This window comes from Lonchura striata, chromosome 24, assembly GCF_050655825.1.
Source record: "Lonchura striata isolate lonStrDom1 chromosome 24, ASM5065582v1, whole genome shotgun sequence".
NCBI classification, from domain to species: domain Eukaryota; kingdom Metazoa; phylum Chordata; class Aves; order Passeriformes; family Estrildidae; genus Lonchura; species Lonchura striata.
The window spans coordinates 9,575,797-9,596,737 of record NC_140726.1 but is presented as its reverse complement, the minus strand read 5'-3'; the positions used below and the strand labels follow the sequence as shown (position 1 = coordinate 9,596,737).

Below are 20,941 nucleotides of genomic sequence, written 5' to 3'. Positions count from 1 at the left end.
CAGCATCCCAGTTCAGCATCCCAGTTCAGCATCCCAGCCCAGCATCCCAGTTCAGCATCCCAGTTCAGTATCCCAGTTCAGCATCCCAGTTCAGTATCCCAGCCCAGCATCCCAGTTCAGCATCCCAGCCCAGCATCCTGACCCAGCATCCCAGTTCAGTATCCCAGCCCAGCATCCTGACCCAGCATCCCAGCCCAGCATCCCAGCCCAGCGATGCTCCTGCCCACCTGCATTTCACCTGATCCATCCCTCTGCCTGGCCGTGTCCCTGCCCAGATCCCCTGACCAGCTGGGGTCAGGTGCTTGTTTTTGCCTTCCTTGGGTCTGCAAGCTGCCCTGCTCCTACCGCAGGAAGCAGAAAACTAGTTTAACATCTCATTTATTTCATAGAGGAGAAAGTAATTCCCTGCTGAATGATTGTCCTGAACCAACAATTCAGAAAGCAGGAATTTACAGTGCCTGCCGGAGCCAGGAGTGCATTACTGTAGTGCTGCTCCATGATGAAGCTGAAATATGTTTTTTTCCTCCTGTTAGCCTGAAGAGAAAAGCCATTAAATATGATTAAGGTTAAGAGATTGCTAAAATTACAAACAGCCGCCATTCAATTATTTTGGTCTATAAAATGCAACACAGATTGGAGTTATTTCTCCGAAATGTGTTTTTAGAAAATAACATAACACAACTAATGTGGTTTGATGTAGCAAATCAGGTTTCAGATACTCCTCGTAATGCAAAACTAAAAGGTTCATAATTTAGCTCAAAGTTCGTAACTTGAAGTCGTCAGGTGGCTGCTCTGTTAAAAAAGTGGGGGGCCAAAAAAAAAATCAATCCTGCCCCCATGAATACGCCATGGAGTTGTCTAAAGCCAGAGAGTCAATCAGTTTTAGCACCCATTAAAGCAAAGACAGAAAAATGCAACAACTTGGCATAACAGTCACACATTTTTTATGGAGAATAAATCTCCCCAGCAGTTTCTGCAATTTCTAACGCGGCCTGAGGTGGGTGTGAGGGACGTGCAGGGACTGGGAGACACGGCTGGAGTGTGACAGGATCATGGGGCGGGCTGCTGGGGAGTCACTGAGGCTGTGGGCAGTGGGCAGCACCCGTTCCCCTCCATGCCTCTGGTTCAGGCAGTGCCAGGCTCACTGTGCCCCAGAGAAACTGCGCTAGAGTGTATTTTAGTCAGCAAGGTGCAAGGAGCTGAAATAATTGGAAAGTTGGAAAATAATGTGGATGGGGATACAGCAACGGCTGGAGACTGGTGTTACTACGGTTAATAAAATACAAGGAATTGCATTATTCTGCTGAAAGCAACACAAACCTCATGGGGTCTCTGGAACCTGGCTCCAGAGCTGTTTCCAGTAGCAAACTTGGAGGAGATCAGCATGGAGCTGTGTGTGTGGCTGTGGAGGGCAGGGCAGGAGGGCAGGGCTGGGCTGGAGGGGCTTCAGGTGTTGGGGGCTGCCCCATCCCGCAGCCAAAGGAGCCATCCCGCTGACCCAGCAGCATTCAGGCCTGGCAAATTCCTGTCTTATGAGGCTTTCTCACCCCCCAGATGCTGATTACTCACCTGCCAGCACCTGTGTGCCTGCAGCATTCACAAATTCCCGCTGTGGTTATCCCAATGGCCCAAGGCAATGCCCAGGAAAAACATTTACTTCTACTTGTCAGAGTTTATACACAAGATCCTTTTGTAGTGGGTTGAAAAGGGGTTAATGTGTGAGAAATAGATCATTTGATGAGTAACTGCATTATTAGAACCCAACGGATCGATAATTTCTTATAAATGTATAAATAATTCATTCTGCTAATGTGCTTATAATAACGTCTCACATACCCACTTGTGTCTCACCACAGCTACTCACTCCTTTGTCAGCCCCACATAAAGCAGCACACACAGGGCAGAGAACACACAGCAGACCCTCCTGATGTAGCCAGGATTCAGCTGAGCAGGTGGGTTCTCCAGCAGACACCTTGCTAGAAATCCTGGACCTCAACGTCTCACCCTTGTGAAGATGCTGGCAAAGAGCAGCTGATGGATTCCTCAGCTGGTCAGCAGCTTCTGACCAAACCTTCTCCACCTTCCTGGCAAGCACTAGGGTGGCCAGGACATTCTTTCCTCGCCTTTCCCACCTCTAGTCCCTCAAAAGAAGCCTTGTGGAAACGCAGATGGGGAATTTCCAGTATTCCAGCCCAGCCTTCCCCTTCCTGCCCAGCTCACCCGGGTGCACACGCTGCACCTCCCCTCCCTGTGGCTCACTCACGAGCAGCCCCTCGGCACATGGACCAGCAGAGAACCCTCTCTGACAGGTAATTAGCTGCAGAAAAAAAGCAACTGAAAAACAGAGCCTGAATTAATAACAAGGCGCACACACATATTTGTCTGGAGATGCACAATGAATTACTTTAATTTACCAAAAGTGCCTGGTTTATCTGCGGATGGGAGCAGATACATCTTCATTTCTGCTCGTCTTTGGGAATTGCAGCAGCAGCTGGGGAGCAAGGCAAGGCTCCAGCCATTCCCATTCCCTCGTGCAGACCCTGGCACTGCCTGGCTGTACCCACAGTGACACTGGAGGTGACAGTCACAAAGGACAGGGGCAGGTGGATCCTGATAATTATTGCTATTTTGGGGAAAGAAAGGAGGAGAAAGTGCCACTACTTCAAACTAACCTTATGAACTTCCAGGGGAACACTGTGTGATGAGAAAGGGCAAAAAGAGATTAAAATAAAAGCACCAACCAGTCCTGGCACAGGAGCACTGGAGGCAAAGCCATGGGCTGTTCCTGGGGCTCGTGGCTGCTCCTCACTCGGGGAGGCAGGAACAAGGTGGGAGCGAAGGTGAGCTTTGCATTTCCCTTCAAGGCTCATTGCTTTGGAGTTTCAGCCTTAAAGCTGAATTTCAATTACATGACCAGTAATAGTCACTTAATGAAAAGTACCATCCTCGCCCGGTGGGCTGCAGCGGGAAGGAAGGAGAGGAAAAGGAAGGATTAAACATCACTCCAGTGAGACAGGCTCCTCACCTGCCTGTGTGCCAGTGCCCCTCACTCCCAGGATGGTGATGTGGTGCAGGGAACGCTTGTGCCAGGCAGAGCTTCCTCAGTCTCAGTGGGCTGATACAACTTGAGGAGCTGGGCATTGAGTGTTGGCAAAGTGCACCACCAGCATTGCTCTGCTGGTGGCAGGGATGGGTGTCTGGGTGCCCCTCCACTGGCAGGAGAGATGGGAGTGGAGCAGCACGTGGCCCAGCAGGGACTGCAGAGGACTGCCAGACACCCATGCCAAGCAGGGCAGGCAGCAGCACAGCACTGCTCCCAGCTCTCCTCCTCCCACACACCCCAGGCCTCCCTGCCTTGCAGGGAAAAACATTACTTTAGGATTAGGCTTCCATCTGATTCCCATCACAGGCTCTGGTCAGCACCTATTTGCTTAACACCAGACCTTCCAGGCACCATCAAATCTAACAGGGCTTGACAGATTTGGGATTAAACACAAAAGCCAGACAAATCCGTACTTTCACAGGAGTCCCCAGTGGATGCACCAGGACAGGCAGGATTAGGGGAAGAAAAAAGGGAGAAGGAAAGAGGAGAGAGACACTCACATGGAGTCTGGCTCACATGGAGCCAGGATGCTGCTAGTTGGTGTTGCCCACTTTTCCCAGCTTGCTCCCTCTCTGGCTGGTGCAGCAAACACCTGGAAACCAAAGCCATGAGCAGGGCTGGAGCTGATGAGCCTTGCAGCAGAGCTCAGGCATTGCAGGGCACATGGCCTCGTTTATAAACCTCTCTTCTCCCTTAGCCAAACAGAAGTTCAAAAGCAGCAGGTCTGATTGAATTACATGTTTAATATTTAACAAGGGGTCAGGTTAGATAATCAAATAGTCTTTTTTTACCTGAAAATTAGTCCTGAGGTCGGTACAGAACCTGCATAACTTCTCCTCTGCAGCAAGGGGGGCTGTTTCTCCCTGTTGCAGTGATGATCACAGAAGGCTTGGGCAGGGAGTTCAGGAGAATCCCAGGAAAGTCCAAGGGGTTTTTAAAATACCATTGGAGAAGAAACATAAAATACACTTTATCACCAAATGAAACTTTCTTGGTGTCATGGAAACAAAATTTTGGAATTAACAGCTTTCAGCTTGTTGTCTCACCCTGCTCATGGGAACGAGAAAATGAAGGATGGAGTTTGGTTTAGAAATGGCTGTAAATGGTCACCCAGGCCTGAGCCTCTTTTAAATTTTAAATTAAGAGACATAAAGGAACAGATGATTCATTCTGACAGAAAGAGAGGAACTCCCCCTGGCCGCTTGGGCAGTGCATGGTACCTCCAGCCTGCCCTGGCTGCCCACCCTAAACCCCTGGGCTGGCAGATGAGAGCACTGCTGGTTTTTCTGGGAACGGGAGCCCTCCTGACACTCCCATGCCAGCAGGGACAGCTCTGCAGAGGCACAGCCCTGGCCCCCCGACATCATTTATCTGCAGATGTAGACAACCACGTCCATTCTGTGAGCAAATTGGAGCGATGGCCAATCACCAGTAGCAATTCCTGGTAATTAAATGAGAATTAATTGATTAACCAAGCAATGCACTTGCTTTATATATGGTGTTTTTATTAGCAAACCCTAGTTACTTAAGTAATTTCCAAGGCATATTTATTAGCGCTGCATAAATCTGAGTAAACAAGTCATTTTTAATTGTGGGAATAATTAAAAATGGCCACGTGTGTTTATCGAAGAGCACACCCTGCCAGAGCTGTGTTTGAGGAGGCTTTGTCCCTCCAGCCTGGCACAATGGGCTGTGCCACCTCCTGGTGTAGCCATCCCAGGCACCAGTAGCCCACTGCCCTGAGAGATCATCCCCTTCTCATAAGGAAATGCCCCTTGTCAGATTTATTTCCCACCAGGACACGCCCCAGTTGGTGCAAGGACTGGGGGGTATGGGGAACCTTCTCCTCCATTGCCCCGGTGTCCCCCACACTTCTCCTCACCTCCCCACCTCGCACAGAAACACTCCAAAGGCGTTTTTTTTGGGGGGGGTCTCATGATTAAAAAATTGGCTCCGCAATGCTTTATGCATGCATCTGTTATGCTAAAATAACCCTCCTTCCTAACCATGCCCACCTGCTGTCTTTTTCAATTTTAAGTATTTCTAAGTAGCAATCAAATCAGTATAATTTGTTCTTTATCTCAGAAAAACCATTGTGAAAGAAAAATGTGACCATTATGTTACATCAGGGAAAAATACCAGCCCTTTCTTTCCAGCCTCTCTCTGTTCTATCAGATCTCAGTCGTCATTATGCCCGTCAGATTTAATATTGCTCGAATGCTCCCAGCTTTCTTTAATCACTGCAACCTTTCTGCCATCCCCGAGCTCCCCCCTCCCCAAGGTTAAGGCTTTTTTCCTTTCTTTTTTAATTCAGATACATAAATACCCATATTAGGGATGCGTTAAGGGTTTCCAGGAGACGGCTGGCGGCTTTTGGAGCCGCTGCTGCAGAGCGCTGCCATCAGCTGCATTGTGCAGGAGCCAGGGGCCGGGCAAGGCGGGATGCTCCAGGCAGGGCCACCACCCACAGCAACAGCCCGAGCAAATATTGATGCTGTGATCAATGCTGAGATTAGGGCTGACTGTCGGAACACACCCAGGTCGCTGTACAAACATCCAGCGCTGCAGATCTCAATAAAGCCTGCGGATCAGAGGGCAATGGTAAATGATTATTTATAGACTCGCTGCAGAGGCAGGGCAGGGAGGGAGCCCATTTCAGTTTGGATCAATCCCTTCACGTGCCAAGGGCTGCCTGCTATGCACTGGGGCAGGCTTTGGGAAGATCTCTCTTTGATTTAAAGGATGGGGCAGCAGAACCTTTCATCCGTTTTCAATCACTTGATCCCTTGCAGGCTCAGTCCCCTTTCAGTTCACCAATTATTCAAACATCTTCCCAGATCCCCCACGCGCTCTCTGGCCACCCTGGCCCCCAAACACCTCTCTGGAGCCCAAGGCTGGCAGCACCGTGGTGGAACTGAGCCCTGATCATCCTTTTTGTCCTTCAGATGAGACTTGAGAGGAGCCTCTCCATGCCCTGCAGCAGCTGGGGAGCTGCAAACACAGCAGTGGCCTCTGCTAACACCTCAGCCTGTGCTGTCTCCACGGGCTCTTCCTGAGACACGGCCACAGGGACCGTGTTTGCTGCCAGCACTGATGTGATGCTCACTGCGTTCTGGCACGGGGGGACGCTGAGGAACTGGGCCTTGGAGAAACGTGTCCTTCAGCCTGCAGAGCTCAGATCAGCTTTGGCAAGAATAGATGCTAAAAATACATCCTGTCCTTTCCTTCCCTTTTGACTTCCCAAAAGCCAGGCTAAAAATAAGAGCTATTTGCAGGAAAATCCCCCACCACTGAGACTCCTTCTCCCCGTCTCTCTTCCAGGACACAACACTTGCTGTTAAGTGACCTGTGAGCACATCTTCAAGAGATGAGAAAAATGGCACACAGGGTTCAGAGCATTAAACAGGCAGCCAGGGCTGGGGTCAAGCATTTCTGGTGATGGGTGAGCTCCCCCTGCCAGCTCCTCAGTCCACTGAGAGATCAGCACTGACCTGCTGACCGCATGGTCCGGACCGAGGGGCTGCAGGGCCACCCCTCCTGGCCAGCACCCCCCAGCCTCCACCTCCCTGCTGCTTTCCCACCCCAGCACACCCTGCACACGTGCTCTCCAGCCAGCTCAGCTACACTTCACAGAGTCTAGTTTCCATAAATAAAAATTAAGCAAACACTTAACAAGCGTCATGCATATTAATACCCTCCAGGTGAAGGTTAGCATGAGCTGTGATTGTGGCAAAGCCGCATTTGATTAGATTGACTCGAAAACAGGGGAGATAAACAACCCACAAAACCCTAAAAATTACTATCATTTATTCTTTTGACCTCTGCGAGTTTCTCAGTTTTGTACAGCTTCAGCCTCTTTCCCTGCTCAGGGCACTTCAAAGGAGCAGGTGGTGGCACATGAAAAGTGACCCCGCTCCCTCTGGAATGGCTCCCCACATGTGGACACAGTCTGTGCAGCGACTCAGAGTGTTTGGCTCAGCCAGGCTGTGGAAAGGCTCCTTGTGGAAAGGAGAGCCCTGTTACAGGTCCCTCTGCTGAGCCTGGAGTGGGACCCTGGGGCTGTTGGAAAAGCAGGAGTGTCAGGGATGGCAGAGCTGCCTCCTCTCACAAACTGCAGCGCATTCGTTCTGGGCTGTGCTGCTGCTGGGAAGCCAGAGGGATGAGGCTGGCTTGGGAAGCAGCATTTCCCCCTGCCAGCGCCCAGATACAAACTCCCCAACAGATCTTTGCCTTTGCAATGACCCTCCTGCAGCCCAGGCAGCTCCTCCTGGGCCCAGGCTCACATCTGGGGGAGTGCAGATGTTGTGTGAGACCACTCACAGCTCCCCGTTCCTGAGCTGCTCCCAGCACAGCAGTCCCTGCTTCCCCCACCCTCTGACCAAAGCCAGAAAGGATATTCCAGCGCAGACTGAGCCCCAGCAGCTGCTTAACAAACCCCACCAAAGAAAGCGTGGCAGGATCCGGAGGGTGGCTGGAAGTTCTCGGGGGTCCCCGAGAGCACAGGGCGCTGTGGCAGAGGGACCGTCGTTTTTCATTCCTGTCCCGCCCGTGGTGACAGTGTTAATCACAGCAGTCTCCGGGAGAAGGATGCTAATGAAGATGTGATGTGGGCAGGCCGTCCGCAGCCATTTCTCAATTCATTAGCATCCTGTCACTCCGAGGGCCGACCGCAGAGACCTGTGTTCCCACCTTTCACCAAAACATGACAGGATAATAAAGCAACGCTATTTTTACTGGGGAAAAGCCAAGTACACTCCTTAAGCTCAGTGTTTGTTGTGGTGAGTCCTTAAAACTGGGAGCAAAACTCCATCACCCAACTGAACAACGAAGCGCCTTGTACCCCTGGCAGGCACCCACAGGCAGGTCCAGCAGCCCCACTCCTCACTTCAAGGTGCTGCTGTAGCCACGGCAAGGAGCAGGAATTGCAGGGGGTGAGCCTGAAAACCTGTGTGGGTGTCCCAGGGCAGGACAGGCCCTGGCTCTCCTGCAGAACCGATGCCCTCACCCCTGCACAAACTCTCTACTGGGTGCCGAGGACATGGAGAAGGGAACAGGCAGCAATGCACAACAGGAGAAACTCAAATATCTACATCTGAGATCCAGATTGTGCTCCACCAACCAGACAATTGTCAGTGTCCCCTAATATTTGTGCTCCACATCACAGCAGGTGAATGGTACCTCTCAGGCAGGGCTGATTCATTCCAGCAGCTCCACATAAAGAACAAGCCCATTTCTCTACTGAAATCACACCGTATCCTCAGGAAAGCTGCAGTGTGCTCTGAGCAGCTTTAGGTCAGGAAACCCAGTCCCTCGTGCCCTCTGAGGGGTGCCTGAGGTAACGTGGTAGTAGATAAGGCAGGTTTCCATCCTGGCTGTGAGCATCCTGCTCTGCTCTGGGCAGGCTTCCATGCTGCTTCCCCACTGTGACACCCAAACTCAATGCCTCTGCTCTGGCCCTGTGTCATTTGTTACCAGCAAATGTTCAGATGAGCTGTGAAGCTCATGCAAACACTAAATCTGGGGAGAGAGTTTTTGCTGGTATCTGTTCTCTTGAGAGTGGCTTCATCATCCTGTTGGGAATAACAGCAGCACAGTGCAAGGACAGCAAACAGCTGGCACAAAGCCTTGGGAAATAGACCTTGTACCCACCCCAAAACCACTGGCCTGGGTGGTTTGGGTGAGAGCCATAGCCCAAGGCAGAGGATGCATTTGCAGACACTGGGGAGGAGTCAGGCAGTTCCAGTCTGGGGCTCGTTCTCAGCCTGGGCAGACAGGGAGGGGAACGAGCCACATCTCCCTCAGTGCAGCAGAGACAAGGCACTCACCTCCTCTGGCAGGATCTCCTGGGGGCTCCGGGTGCTGCTGCAGCTGGGGTGTGATGGGTCCTGTGGAGGGCAGCCCGAGCCTGCTGGAGTCCTAACGTGGGCGGGTGAGGAGCTCTGTGATGCAGGCTGGAGCACTCCAGCTAGGAAAATTAAATTACACTTTGGAAGGTGGGACGATGTGCCTGTGCTTGAATGGCAGCATCTGCTTTTAGTGGGAACGCTCACGAGCAGCAAGTTTGGCAGAAGCTGGTGTGACAAAGCAGCCAGGAGGTGCCTGGCCATGTCAGCTCCCTGAATCCAAGAGAAATCCCATTGCCTCCCTTCCCACAACAGCAGCCAGTGCTTGAGGCAGAGCGAGGTGCACGCGTGTTGGCAGCACCCGGACCTCGCAGTTCTCTGACTGAATTTCCCTGCTCTGCCCTGGGTCCTGGCTGCCCCGGCAGCCTGGGCTGCAGCACAGCACAGGCAGCCCCGCTGCCCCAGGGCTGCCCGCTGCCCACAGCTCCTGAGGGCAGAGGGCAAGAGACCAGGCTGGTGATCACCTGGGGAGGGGAGACAGAGTGAGGTGCGGAGAAGGGGAACAGGAGCACATCCAGAGCCAGACCTGTTGAAGACACGGCCCTGCCGAAGCCCACATGCGGGTCCCATCCTTGTGTGGAGCCACCCAGCAAGGGTGAGTCTGCTGGAAGTCACCTTCTGAAGCAGCTGACAAGGAAAATGCGTTTGCTGCCCTCCCAGATGAAAGAAAATGTTCAGTGCACACTCTGACAATACAGACCTCTCCTGATCTGATGCTCACTCCTCTTGAAAACACTCAAAAAAAGGAATAATCTCGCTCCCCATCCTCCTCTCGCAGGCCTGCACAAAGGCACCAGCTCTTCTCCATATGTCTTTTTTTTTTTTTTTAAATAAAGACCATGCACTTCCATTTAATTAAAAGTATCTACATAGGAATGAGATTAATTAATTCTCCTTCTACCCAAGAGCCCTCTCATTGTGTTCACTTAAATGAGGTTTTAAATGTTGTCTCTGTGCCGTATCTGGGCCAGTTGTCTCCAGACAACACTTGGAATGTTCTTCCAGCTCGTGCTAGGCCACCCTGCACCTCTTACAAGGAAATGAAGAGCACAGGGCCAACCACCCCCTGCTTTGGAGGATGCTCAGAGTAGAGCTCAGGACACAGGGCCCTCTCCAGGGGTCTGCCCATCCTCCCTGCCTGCACAGCCCAGCCACAGGCAGCCCCCACACAACTCTGGCAACGCCAGGAGAGAGCTGCCAGGGCTGGAGCACAGTCAGGGGAGGCAGCAGCTGGGACAGGACCTTGTGCCCCACACCACTGGTGCTAAAGGTGAGACAGAAGCGCCAAGGAAGCCCCTGCACCCCTCCAGCACCACCAGCCCCAGCTCCAGCTCCTTTGATGCACACAAATAAATCAGCAGCCTGGGGGATGCTGCTTCCCAGCCTGACACTTTCCGTGGGCACCTGCCCCTTTCCCTGCACAGGTCAAGCACAACGACACTGCAGGATGACAGCTGACAGCAGAGCTCAGCTTTAACCACCCCAAGTCAAAGGAAAGGGAACAAAGAAAATGAACAAGCTCCTCAGCTTCGGAGAGGTGACCTCAATGCTGCAAGAATGGCCTTGCCTGTTCTGCCTGAGGAGTGGCACAAATACTCTCTGCACCCAAATTCCACCCTGCTGCTACTTGGAGCTGCCTGTGGGCATGGCAGGGAGCCCTGCTCTCCCCTTCCCACATGGCTCCCCCAGGTAAACCCCTGCAAAGCACCACGTTTGCACCCCACTTCCCAGAGGCAATTTGTGTTTCACACAACTTCCTATGATAAATCTTTATCTGAGTGCCCATGGCAAGCCTGTGGTGACTTTGTTCACTCAGATCAGCTCCACACAGATTAGCTCCTTGTGGTACTCAGCCGGTTCATATGGATTTCTCTTAAATGTTTTGACAGATTTTTCTGACTTTGGGGGAAAAACCCCAAAAACCTGAGAGGAATGGAAGGGAAGAAGAGAGTCTTTGCCTGCCCACAATGCAGATAGTACTGGAGATGTGAAATATTCATTGTCTTTCAACCAGGCAGGGTCAACAAGCTGGCAAACACTTCTCTACCCCAGGTAGCAGATCATCTCTTTTCCCTGGCCCCACCCTGGCAGCAGCTCCTGGGTCTTGTTTCTCTCCTGCACCATCGGAGGGATGCTGCTCCTTGCTCTGCACCCCGAGGAGGACTGGAGGCTGCAGGTGGATCTTTAAAGCTGATTTGGGATGCCCAGGCAGCATTTACCTCCTCCCAATTCATATCCCTGCAGCAAATACAGTAAATTCAGTGGATCGCCTGAACCTCTGGTGTTGTCTCTCCCCTGTAACTCTAATCTTTTATTCATCTCAAATAAGAGCAGACTTTCTGGGCAGTAAAGTGACAATGAGACTGGCAGGTATGTCACCTTTTGGTCACACACGGGGACTGTGGATGCTCTTGGTGCCACCTGCAGCCCCCACCTGTGCAGGACCTGGTGCTGGACGTGGGCTGGCCTCAGCCAGGATGCAGGAGCTCCCTGGGACAGCCAGGGCCAGCAGAGAGGAGCACACAGCCTGCCTGAGACAGGGCTGCAGCTGCCTGGGGGTGGAAATTTCCACCATGCCTTGCAGCTCCCGTTTGCTCCCTGCTGGGTCTCCCTGCCTGCCATTAGCCTTCAGAGCTCTGATTTGTCCTCCTGTCATTTGGACAAATGTTGACGGGCAGAAACAAGCAGGGCTTTCTTCCCCCCCCCCCCCCTTTTCTCTCTTTTCCACCTTCCACACTCTCCACTGCCAGTGAGAACATCAAGGGAAAAGGATGAACAACTGACCCATAAAATAAATACAGGGCTTACAGTTTCTGATAGAGATTAAATATTGTAGGAGTCATGACTAGATAAAAGCCAGTGGAAGGAAAAGCCTCAGACCTCAATAGAGCATTAAATAAAAAGAAAGCAGCACATATACACACACCTAGACACAAGAAGATGTGCTGCAAGATTTATGGGAAGTTTGATAATCTGAACTGGTTTTGCTCCAGGCAGGCTCACCTCAGGAGTGCAGCTCACACACACACAGCCCTGCGGAGAGGAGCAGAGGCAGAACGTGGCTCTGCCTACCCTGCCCATGGGCTGGCAGCCTCTGTCCCCAGTCCCAGAGAGCCCCAGCAGCTCCCCAGTGCTGGACACGGTGACAGTCCACATGGACCAGGCAGGCAGGGCAGACTGTGGGAGCACATTCGTGCTGCTAGGTGATGGCAGCTCCCCCAGAGCTCGAGGGCATTGATGGGGACATTTGGTAGGATCTGCCTGTGACCCTGCCAGTCTCTACAGGAGAAGCTGATGCTCCAAGGATTTCCACTGAGCACACAAAGGCTCCAAGAACCTCAGCAAACCCTGCTCCCTGCTCCTCATTTCCCTTTGCCCCACTGAAAACTGACTGCTAAACTCTCCCATGACCCAGCTCCCAAACCTGGAGCTTGCCAGGCCACCTCAGGCTTAATTTCCCCTCCCTCAGCCTGCAGACCTGTGAAGTTTGGGGTTTTCTCTAAAGCAGACTGCTAACTGTGGCATGAGCACTGCCCCTGTGCCCTCCCCAGGGCCAGGAGCACCCTGGTGCTCCAGCCCAGCAATCAGGCAAACACCAGCAGTAAAAGCAGCAGCACAGTGAGAACTGGAGCAAATTAGACATTTAAAAACTGAGGAGAGTGAGTGGCAAAGATTAAATGCGTTATAGATTTGCTGGAGGAGAGGCGAGCGAAGCAAAGGTGGATCATTGACACCCCTCAGGCAACTGGGTGAAGATTTGTTTATGTACTGGTGTGTAATCAAGTAGGAATGAATGCGAGACACGGGGCCTTAATTTTTCATTTGCAATCAAGGCCACGTACACACCTTTTCTTAGTCACAGAAAAACACTGCCACCCTCCCTGTCCCTGCTCGGCAGCATTAGCCAGAGAAGGGACAATTACCAGGGATAATCGGGCTGATTGCGGCCAGGAGCAGTGGGGGAAGGAACCCCGGGCTGCGGGGAAGGGCTGCCTGGCTGGTGGATGTGGAGAGGAGCCTGGCTCCCTGCAGGTCCCAGTCACCACTGGAGGATGCTCTGGGCTCTCTCCCCTGGCTCGGAGCAGGCTGTGTGGAAGAAACATGAATGCCCGGAGCAGAGCATGGGCAAGGGGCATGTGTGAGGAAGGACAGTGTGTGAGGAAGACAATGTGTGAGGAAGGACGATGTCTGAGCAAGCTGTGCCCCAGTGCAGGACACGGGGCAGCACCTCCTGTCCTGGGAACAGACACAGGGACCAGGCAGAGAGAACAGAAAGCTGACCTTGGGCATGGAAAACAGAGAAGGAACAGAGAAGGGAACAAAGGTGCAGGGTGCAGAAAAGAACACGGAGACACAGGCTCCACATTACCTTCTCCATCTCATTGAGATTCCCAGGCAGGCCCCTTTCTGAGGAGCTGCTGCCAACCTGTCGCAGCTGTGGTGCCATCCCCGAGGGAGGCTGGGAGCCGAGAACAGAGGCGAGAGGAGGGCGTCTGATCAAATATTCCCTTTCCTCCTGGCAGCTCCACATCTCCCGCTCGCTCCGTGCCTGCTCCGGGTGTGCCCGCGGCGCTCGCCCCGCTTGCTGCAGCGGGAGGGAGCCTCAGGAACCCCGGGAGGAATGGTGCTGCCGTGGGGCCCGGGGCACTGGAGCCGAGGGCTCAGCACCCCCCCTGCACAGGTGCCACTGCAGCGAGGGATTCCCGCTTTTGAGTGAGGGATTCCCACTTTTGGGCAGTTTGTTGAGGAAGAGGAGGGGATCCCACTCCCCACAAAGGATGCTAAGCCAGCACCTGAGGACTTGGGTCAGCACTGGTACTGTTGGGACACAAAGCAGGAAAATAGGATTTGCAGGATTTCTCTGGGGCAGGGCACAGAGCAGCTTAGAGCAGCTCTGCCAGCCACCACAGGGAGTAAGTCCAGAGGCAGACATGGCTCTGGCTCACAGCTGTGCCCTAAGACAGAAATGAGACGTCCCAGGGCTGCTGAATCCCTTTGCTCTTCCAAAGGGCTCAGTTCCCCCACCTTCTGGGGTGCAGGGTGTCCCCAAACCACCTCGGGCTGCCCAGTGCCCGAACCCTGCCCACCTTGGGCTGCAGAGCCGAGGGCTGTGTTGTTGAACCACGTCTTCCTACCCTTTCCTATCCACATTCTGCATCCCTGTTCCCTCTGTAGGCATTATTCCTATGCTGCCCACATCACTCCAGGTCTGTGACTTCCAGGGCTGCTGCAGTCCTGCAGAACAGGATAAGGAGCTGTGTGGGAGAACACGGCTGGGGCAGACAGGCAGAGCACACGGGTTAGAGCTGATACTGATGCAGCTCGGCCGGGCTGACAGGGAAAACACATGGAGAGAGGCTCTGCAGAGCGGGGCATCATTCCAGCACCCCGGGGCAGCGGGAGAGGGGACAGGACGAGCCTGGAGGGGTGAGCGAGGATCCGACCTGACACGGGACAGGGAGACATCCTGCGGGGCACTGATGATGTCCCCAGTCACAGCAGCACGCAGGGCTGTTTCCAGGAGAGCCTGTGCTGGCCAGGATTGCTGAGCTCTCATCCTTCTCCTTGCTGCACAGCTGGACCTGAACAGAGTTTGCTTATTTAACTCAAGCTCTTTACTGCACTGAAGTTTGCTTATTCAACTAAAGTTTATGTTTTCACATAGTGTTTGTTAGTTTAGCTAAAGCTTATTTTTCTTCCTAAAACCTGTTTGTTTACACAAAGCCTGTTTATTTAACTGAAACTGAAGGAGTTCCTCAGTTTGCAGCCCAGCTGCAGAATGTGCAGAACTCTGCAAATCCCCTTCCCTGCCTTTCCCCACAGGACCCTGCCAAGCCCCTGCCCTGCTCACCGTGTGCACAGTTTCCAGCAGAGACCTCGAAGTGCTGCAGCCTCCACAGCTGACTCTGGAAGCAGGACAAGCCCAGTTTAAACCCTTAGTGGTCAGTAGATTGAAATTCTTTTCCTGGTTACACAAATTCAGATGTAAATTTTTAAGCCAGGTGTCGGGGTCTAGATGGAATTCAGGTTTTCCCTTCACTGAAATGACACAACCAGATAAAGCTGCTGGGACACAGCGCTGGGGTGTCACACGTGTCCCTGCCCGATCGATGCCACCTGGAGCAGGTGTTATCCCAGGTGGCACAGCACAGGCTGCTGCCTAGAAAATGGGATTGGATCTTCAGAAAAAGCTATTAGCCCCTTGTCAGGACCCTCTGATGAGAACTGACTGGCCAGCACGGATCGATGCTGCCAGCTCATGCCTCGTCCCTGCTCCCGTGTATTTCAATCACCCAGCCCAGGATCCAGGTACACCTTACCTGATGTGAATTTAAGTGTCATTTATTGCTAATTACTTTATGTGGCATAAGGTTTTGGCAACTTCAGCCTGGCAGAACAGACTGTAATTACACAAGGCAGACTCAGATACCCATTTAAAATAATTCCTCCCTGTATTTGGTTAAAAAGGGAAGAAAATTAAGAACTGTATTACTGACCTAATAGAATAATTTTGCAATTAGGACCAAATGACTTCTGCAACATGTGGAAATGTGAAATTCAGGGCAAAGACTACATTCTTATTTGAAGAAATGATGATTTTCTTAATTTTCATAAAATCCTGGGAGTGTCCTCAGCTCAGCAGCTGTGGGGTCATATATGGGGAGCGTGTTCCTGCAGCAGACACAAGGTATAGGGGTCACTAAATCTTGTTACTCAATTGTTACTCTCTCCAGCTTTCCCCTCCAAGTTCTTTGCATCTCAGTATCTGAGAAGTTAATGCAAAGGATTTCATCATCCTGCATGCCACAGGTACAGTTTCCTGCCACCTACTTGTAATGCCTGTGTACGGCCAGAAAAGCAAAGGACCAGAGTGTTTAGGTTCAATGGGAAGAAAAGCACCACTAAACAACCTTAAAACCCTGAAAGACGTGGACCCCTGAGAGGATAAATTACAGACACCACAAGTGTGAGACACAATTAGTGCTGGCTTGAGGAGAAAACCATCGTGAGCTGGCATCAGCCACAAACCTCTTCTGCACTGAAATAATTGCAATAGCCATGGAAACCATCAAAGCTGCTCTTCTCATTTCAGGTAAGAAAAGAGCGAGCTGCATTTTTGTCTCTGCCCTATGGTTTTTCCTTCAGTGTCATGGTTTCGCTCAGAAAAATGTTATTTGTGACATAACCACGAGATGCCCTGAGCACTCAGGAGCTGGACAGTGGCCTTGGTCTGGCTCATAGCCCTGGGTCCACGCAGCCCCTCCAGGGCCAAGAACGCTGCTTCTGCACGGTGTTCTCTGGGTGATCTCCTCCAGAAGCAATTGTCTTTCTCCTCATCCTTTGTGCAAAACATAAAAGATTAATGATTCTAATTTCAGTGCTGCAGCTGCCTGGCAGCCTGGTTTGGGGGGCTGTGGTGGAGGGGGGCAGGAGGAGGAGCGCGCTGCCGCTGCCGATGCTCCCGAGGCTGAGCGGAGCCGAACGGATCCTTCCAGGATCCTTCCAGGATCCTTCCAGCAGCTGCTGCAGCCGCGTCTGGAGGCAAACAGACAGCGGTGCCACACCTTGGAAATGTCAAATGTTCTACAGACAGATGCCTGGAAATCTGGCAGCACCAGGACTGAACGGGAGACAAGAATGGGGGAAGGAGGTCACGTATTTCAACACTTACCTTCCAAGGGAGGATTTAAATATTTTTCTGCTATTAACAACTTGTGTACTGACTTACCCCAGCTTGGGAAGGTTGGAATATGAGTGTCAGATCAATTTTCTCCAAGGCATTACTCCTCAAAGAAAATAATTTAGCAATTATAAACAAGAAACTTATGAAATCTGCTCTGTATTATATGCAGGTTTAATACATCAGGTTTAACTCCTTTTGCCCTGGTGCTGAGTGTGACCTGCTCGGTCCCAGCTCCTCCTGCCCATGTTGCTAGTGGAGCTCCAATAGTGGACTCCGTAACAGCTGGGATAAAGAGTGCAAAACAAGATCTAGTTTTGTAACATTAACTTTTTTTTATTAAGAAGACAGATATTTTATAGTACTTCTTTTCCTTTGTAAAAATGGGATACATGAACCAATACAAAATGTGAATGGGAACAGATGGATATGTATTTTCTTACACTGTAACATCTTCCATGGACACCTTAAAACAGAACTGGCCTAAGGGGAAAAAATAAAAAGGCCGGGTAAATAAAGAACAAGGTTGTTTATCATCAGTTCTGCGTTCTTCATTTGTGATCCTCCTTTAAACAAGGTTGTTCTTTCTTCACGCTTCGAAGTCCTAATGATCTAAAGCTGTACAAAGTAATACTCAACAATACATTTCAACAGTGCACTGTATACTGAAGAAAAAATACATAAACCGATATACAACTAAAATTAATAATTTCCTGTTTTTTCTCCTGTTTTTATGTGTGGTTTTTCTTTTTTTTTTTTCCAATGGGTGGGGCCGAAATTTTGCAATCTACCTGAGACGGAAAACACCAATCAAACACATGAACCTGAGACATGTCAACATTGTAAGTCAAAGTTACATTGGTAACACTGCACTACGGTACACTTCCAAACAAATATGGGCTGCTCAAGGCCAGGATGCCCGTCCCGTGCCGCCGCCGGGCCACGGAGCCCCCGGCTCCTACCTGGCTGCTTCTCACCGCGATGGGTTTGGCAATGGTGCTGAGGGCTCAGAAAAGAGCTGCGCTCGACAAAAGCTGCTCGGAAAAAAGGCTGTTCTGCAAGGTTCTGCTCGTGAAGAGGGGAAAGACGGAATACTGCTGGGGAACGGGCCCGCTGTGCGCCCCGTTCCCAAAGAAACCCCACATTGTAATGGTTCTGCCAAAACACAGCAATTAAAAAACAAACGCACGAGAATGGCCCCCCACCCTGAAACCCATAAAAAAATCCCCAAACCTGACACTAAGATTAATGCTTTCCTTAAATAAATCAGATACATTTGCCACATAAAGACAATAAAAAAGTATCGCTTGAAATCCATGATTACTCACCAAAAAAAAGTCAGCATATATAAGTTTATACCGTCTTCCCGCTGCAGTTTGCTACCTGTCGCTTACAATTCCAATTGAGCCAGAGTCTCCTGTGCACCTATGGCTTTAGTGGTCATTAGCACGCTCGTTTCAACACGAATTCCCGCGTTTTACCCAGCAGGTAGAAAAAAAAGGCAGTTTTGTTCCTCCAGCTGCTCTCCAGGTCTGGGCTCACCCATCAGAGGGGCTTTACCTGCTGCCCCCGTGCAGAGGATGAGGAGAAGCCCCCGCATCCGGGAGGGCTCTGCCTGCCCGGCGAGGACCCTGCTCCTGCATCCCCACGGCTGAGCAGCGCCTCTGCCGAGCTCCAGCCCATCTCCCAGCCGCCACCATCGAAAGCACCTGAAACAGCCACAAAAGGGGGCTTGGGGGGTGTTATCCGAGCCCTGACGGCAACAGGGGAACGGGACATGGGCACACTGAACTGCAAACTACGCATCTAAAATGTGCTGGTTCTCCTCCGATGAGCTCGAGTTCTGAACGGAAACCGGTGAAGAGAAAAAAGGGGAAACACCTTCAGAGAAACGCACCTACTCCACGGGGTCCCAGCTGGCAACTCCAGAAACAGGAAAGGGGAAACGAAGAGCCACAGAAACCCGAAGGGAACTAACGCACAGAAGCCCCTCTTCTTCCCAGCCTCCCCCCGACCCGAACGAACAGAAATTAAACAAGGCACAGAATCTTCTGCAAATGACTTCACTAAACTAAATCCAAGCTGGACTTGGCCAAAAAAAGAAAACCCAAACGAACTGAGGTGTCGAACAGCAGAGTGTACTTTACGAGGAATATTTTTACACAGCAAATCCCAGACCTTCCCGGCCTCACCGCTCTCCACCCATTTGCTTTTTTTTCCTTAAAAAAAAAAGACACAAGCTGGTTGCAACTTCCAAGATCACTTTGTCTTTGTAGCGTTTAAATAGGGCCAGTAGTAACCGTCCACAGTTGGACACCTCATGGGAACCAAGGCTGCTCTAGATGAAGTACTCTTTCTTTTCCTCGGAGTTGTTTTGTCCCCCCTCTGCGTTGATGATGGCTGTGTCTGCGTCGGCCGCATCATCTGCTCCTTTGGCTTCGTGAGTGAAGTATGTACCTGCAAGGCAAGTGGAGGCTGCGTGACTCCTGGGGCGTCTTGGTGTGGTGCTGAGGGAGCGACCAACAAAGGAAACAAAAGTGCCGCTGGAGAGAAACTGGGGGTGTGTCCCGTCAGACATGACAACACCGCGACCAAGGGGACACACGAGCCTGGCCTTTCATCCTCCAGCTTTGGTCTCCGTCTTACCTTTATGTCTGGCAAAATATCGCCCTAAAATGATGAGCAGGCAAAGCATCGCAAAGACGACGACGGCCACGACGCCACCAACCACGGCATGGTCCACGCTCCGTATGGCCCCTTCCTCACCTGCGCGGGAATCTGTTGAGATCAGAAGAGGAATAAGAATTGGGGACTTACTATGAAGCTCTTGGCAGGCTCTGGCTGCAGCTGCTCTCAGGATGGGAAGAGCTGCCCTCAGGCTCTCCAGAGGAGCAGGGGTGAAGCACGGAGCTAACTAGACAGATGAGTTCAGGCAGAGGAGCTTTGTCCGGAGCCGAACTGATCTGGCGGCTCGACTCGCGAGGTGTTTTCCGCTAAAAGCAGCAGCACTATGACTACGCACGTGGGAGACAGCTGGGAGAGGGAAGGAAGGGCACATGGAGTTGTCGGTTGGAATCTATTTTGGGAAATTTCCCTATAGTGCTTCCCAAATCTGTCTTCCTGGTGGATGGGGCACGGAGAAGAGCAGCACAATACAGGAATATTAATTGTTAGCTCTGAGAAATATCATTAACGAGTGCCCTGTTGAAAACATTTCAACTTCCCAAAACACTCCTTGCCCAAACCCAACCCACCCAGCATGGAAAAAGTGTTTATAAACATCCTCTGCCCCGACTGAACTGGGTTCCACCACGAACCCCCATCTTTACTGTTCAGTGCAACCCATTGACAGCACTGCTGACCCAAAAGCTAACACCCAGTGCGAGGCCGACAGTAAGCAGTGACTGTACAGTGCCTCCGACTGCTTTACTGCGTTTGTTTAACTCCTCACCACACAATTAGTTTCCTTTCAGAAGCGCCTCTCCCTCGGGACGCCGTCACCTGGGAGAGGGATGACTGATGTGGTGGAGGAACAGCTCTGGAATGAACCCCGGATGAGCTATGGCCATGTAAAATGAATGTATAGCAGTGTAAACAATTTTAATTTAAGAACGCAACTACATCAACCCTCGCTGCAATCCTAATGGCAACTGAGATTTATAACGCAGTAAAAAACAATTATTCTCCCGCTGATTAATACATTAACATTTTGGAATAGAAGCTAAAGCATTGTCTCTTTTTTTTAGCGAGTCAAGCGCGACACCTCTATTAAAATGATTTACTGGCCATACCTTACAATTTAAGCACAGCAGCAACAGAAACGGTAAAAATCTTTTAACTTTACATGATTTGTGAAGTCATATGTGAAGGATTTACCATTTAAATCTTTCACTACAAGAAGCACATGGCCCATAAATCTGCCCTGCCTGCGCCTGCCTGGACACCTCAGAGAAATGCGTTTTGCCAGGACGACTGAGAGAGCAAATGCAAGTCAATTTTTAAGAAAGATTTATCTCCGTCTCCCTCCAAAGAACAGAGCAAATCTCTGAAGCCTCCACCTCTAATAATATTTGAAGTTTATCGATCAAGCGTACAGATCCGTGACAGCTAAAGGTAATGGGGCTCTTTTGAGCTGAGACCTGATACAAAGCTTTTGAGCAGCAGCTGGGATTTACGCTTTCTATCGATATTTCCAATTCTGCTCCAAGATTAAGGACTGAGGGACCCAAGTAAATAACTGGGGACCAAGAGCAC

General features: G+C 51.2%; 1 protein-coding gene across 16 annotated transcripts in view; it reads right to left on the bottom strand.

The window, feature by feature from the left end:
- Window positions 1-17,002: 17,002 nt before the first annotated feature.
- CADM1 (cell adhesion molecule 1) overlaps window positions 17,003-20,941 on the bottom strand; it is a 132,893-nt gene continuing 128,954 nt past the window's right edge. For all 16 annotated transcript variants that reach the window (XM_021530030.3, XM_085560329.1, XM_085560327.1 and 13 more), the window contains 2 exons: window positions 19,334-19,465; window positions 17,003-19,144 (listed from right to left, as the gene is read on the bottom strand). In XM_021530030.3, the coding sequence (XP_021385705.2) occupies window positions 19,026-19,144; window positions 19,334-19,465 (251 nt within the window). In that variant the 3' untranslated portion in view covers window positions 17,003-19,025. The remainder of the gene's footprint in view (window positions 19,145-19,333; window positions 19,466-20,941) is intronic.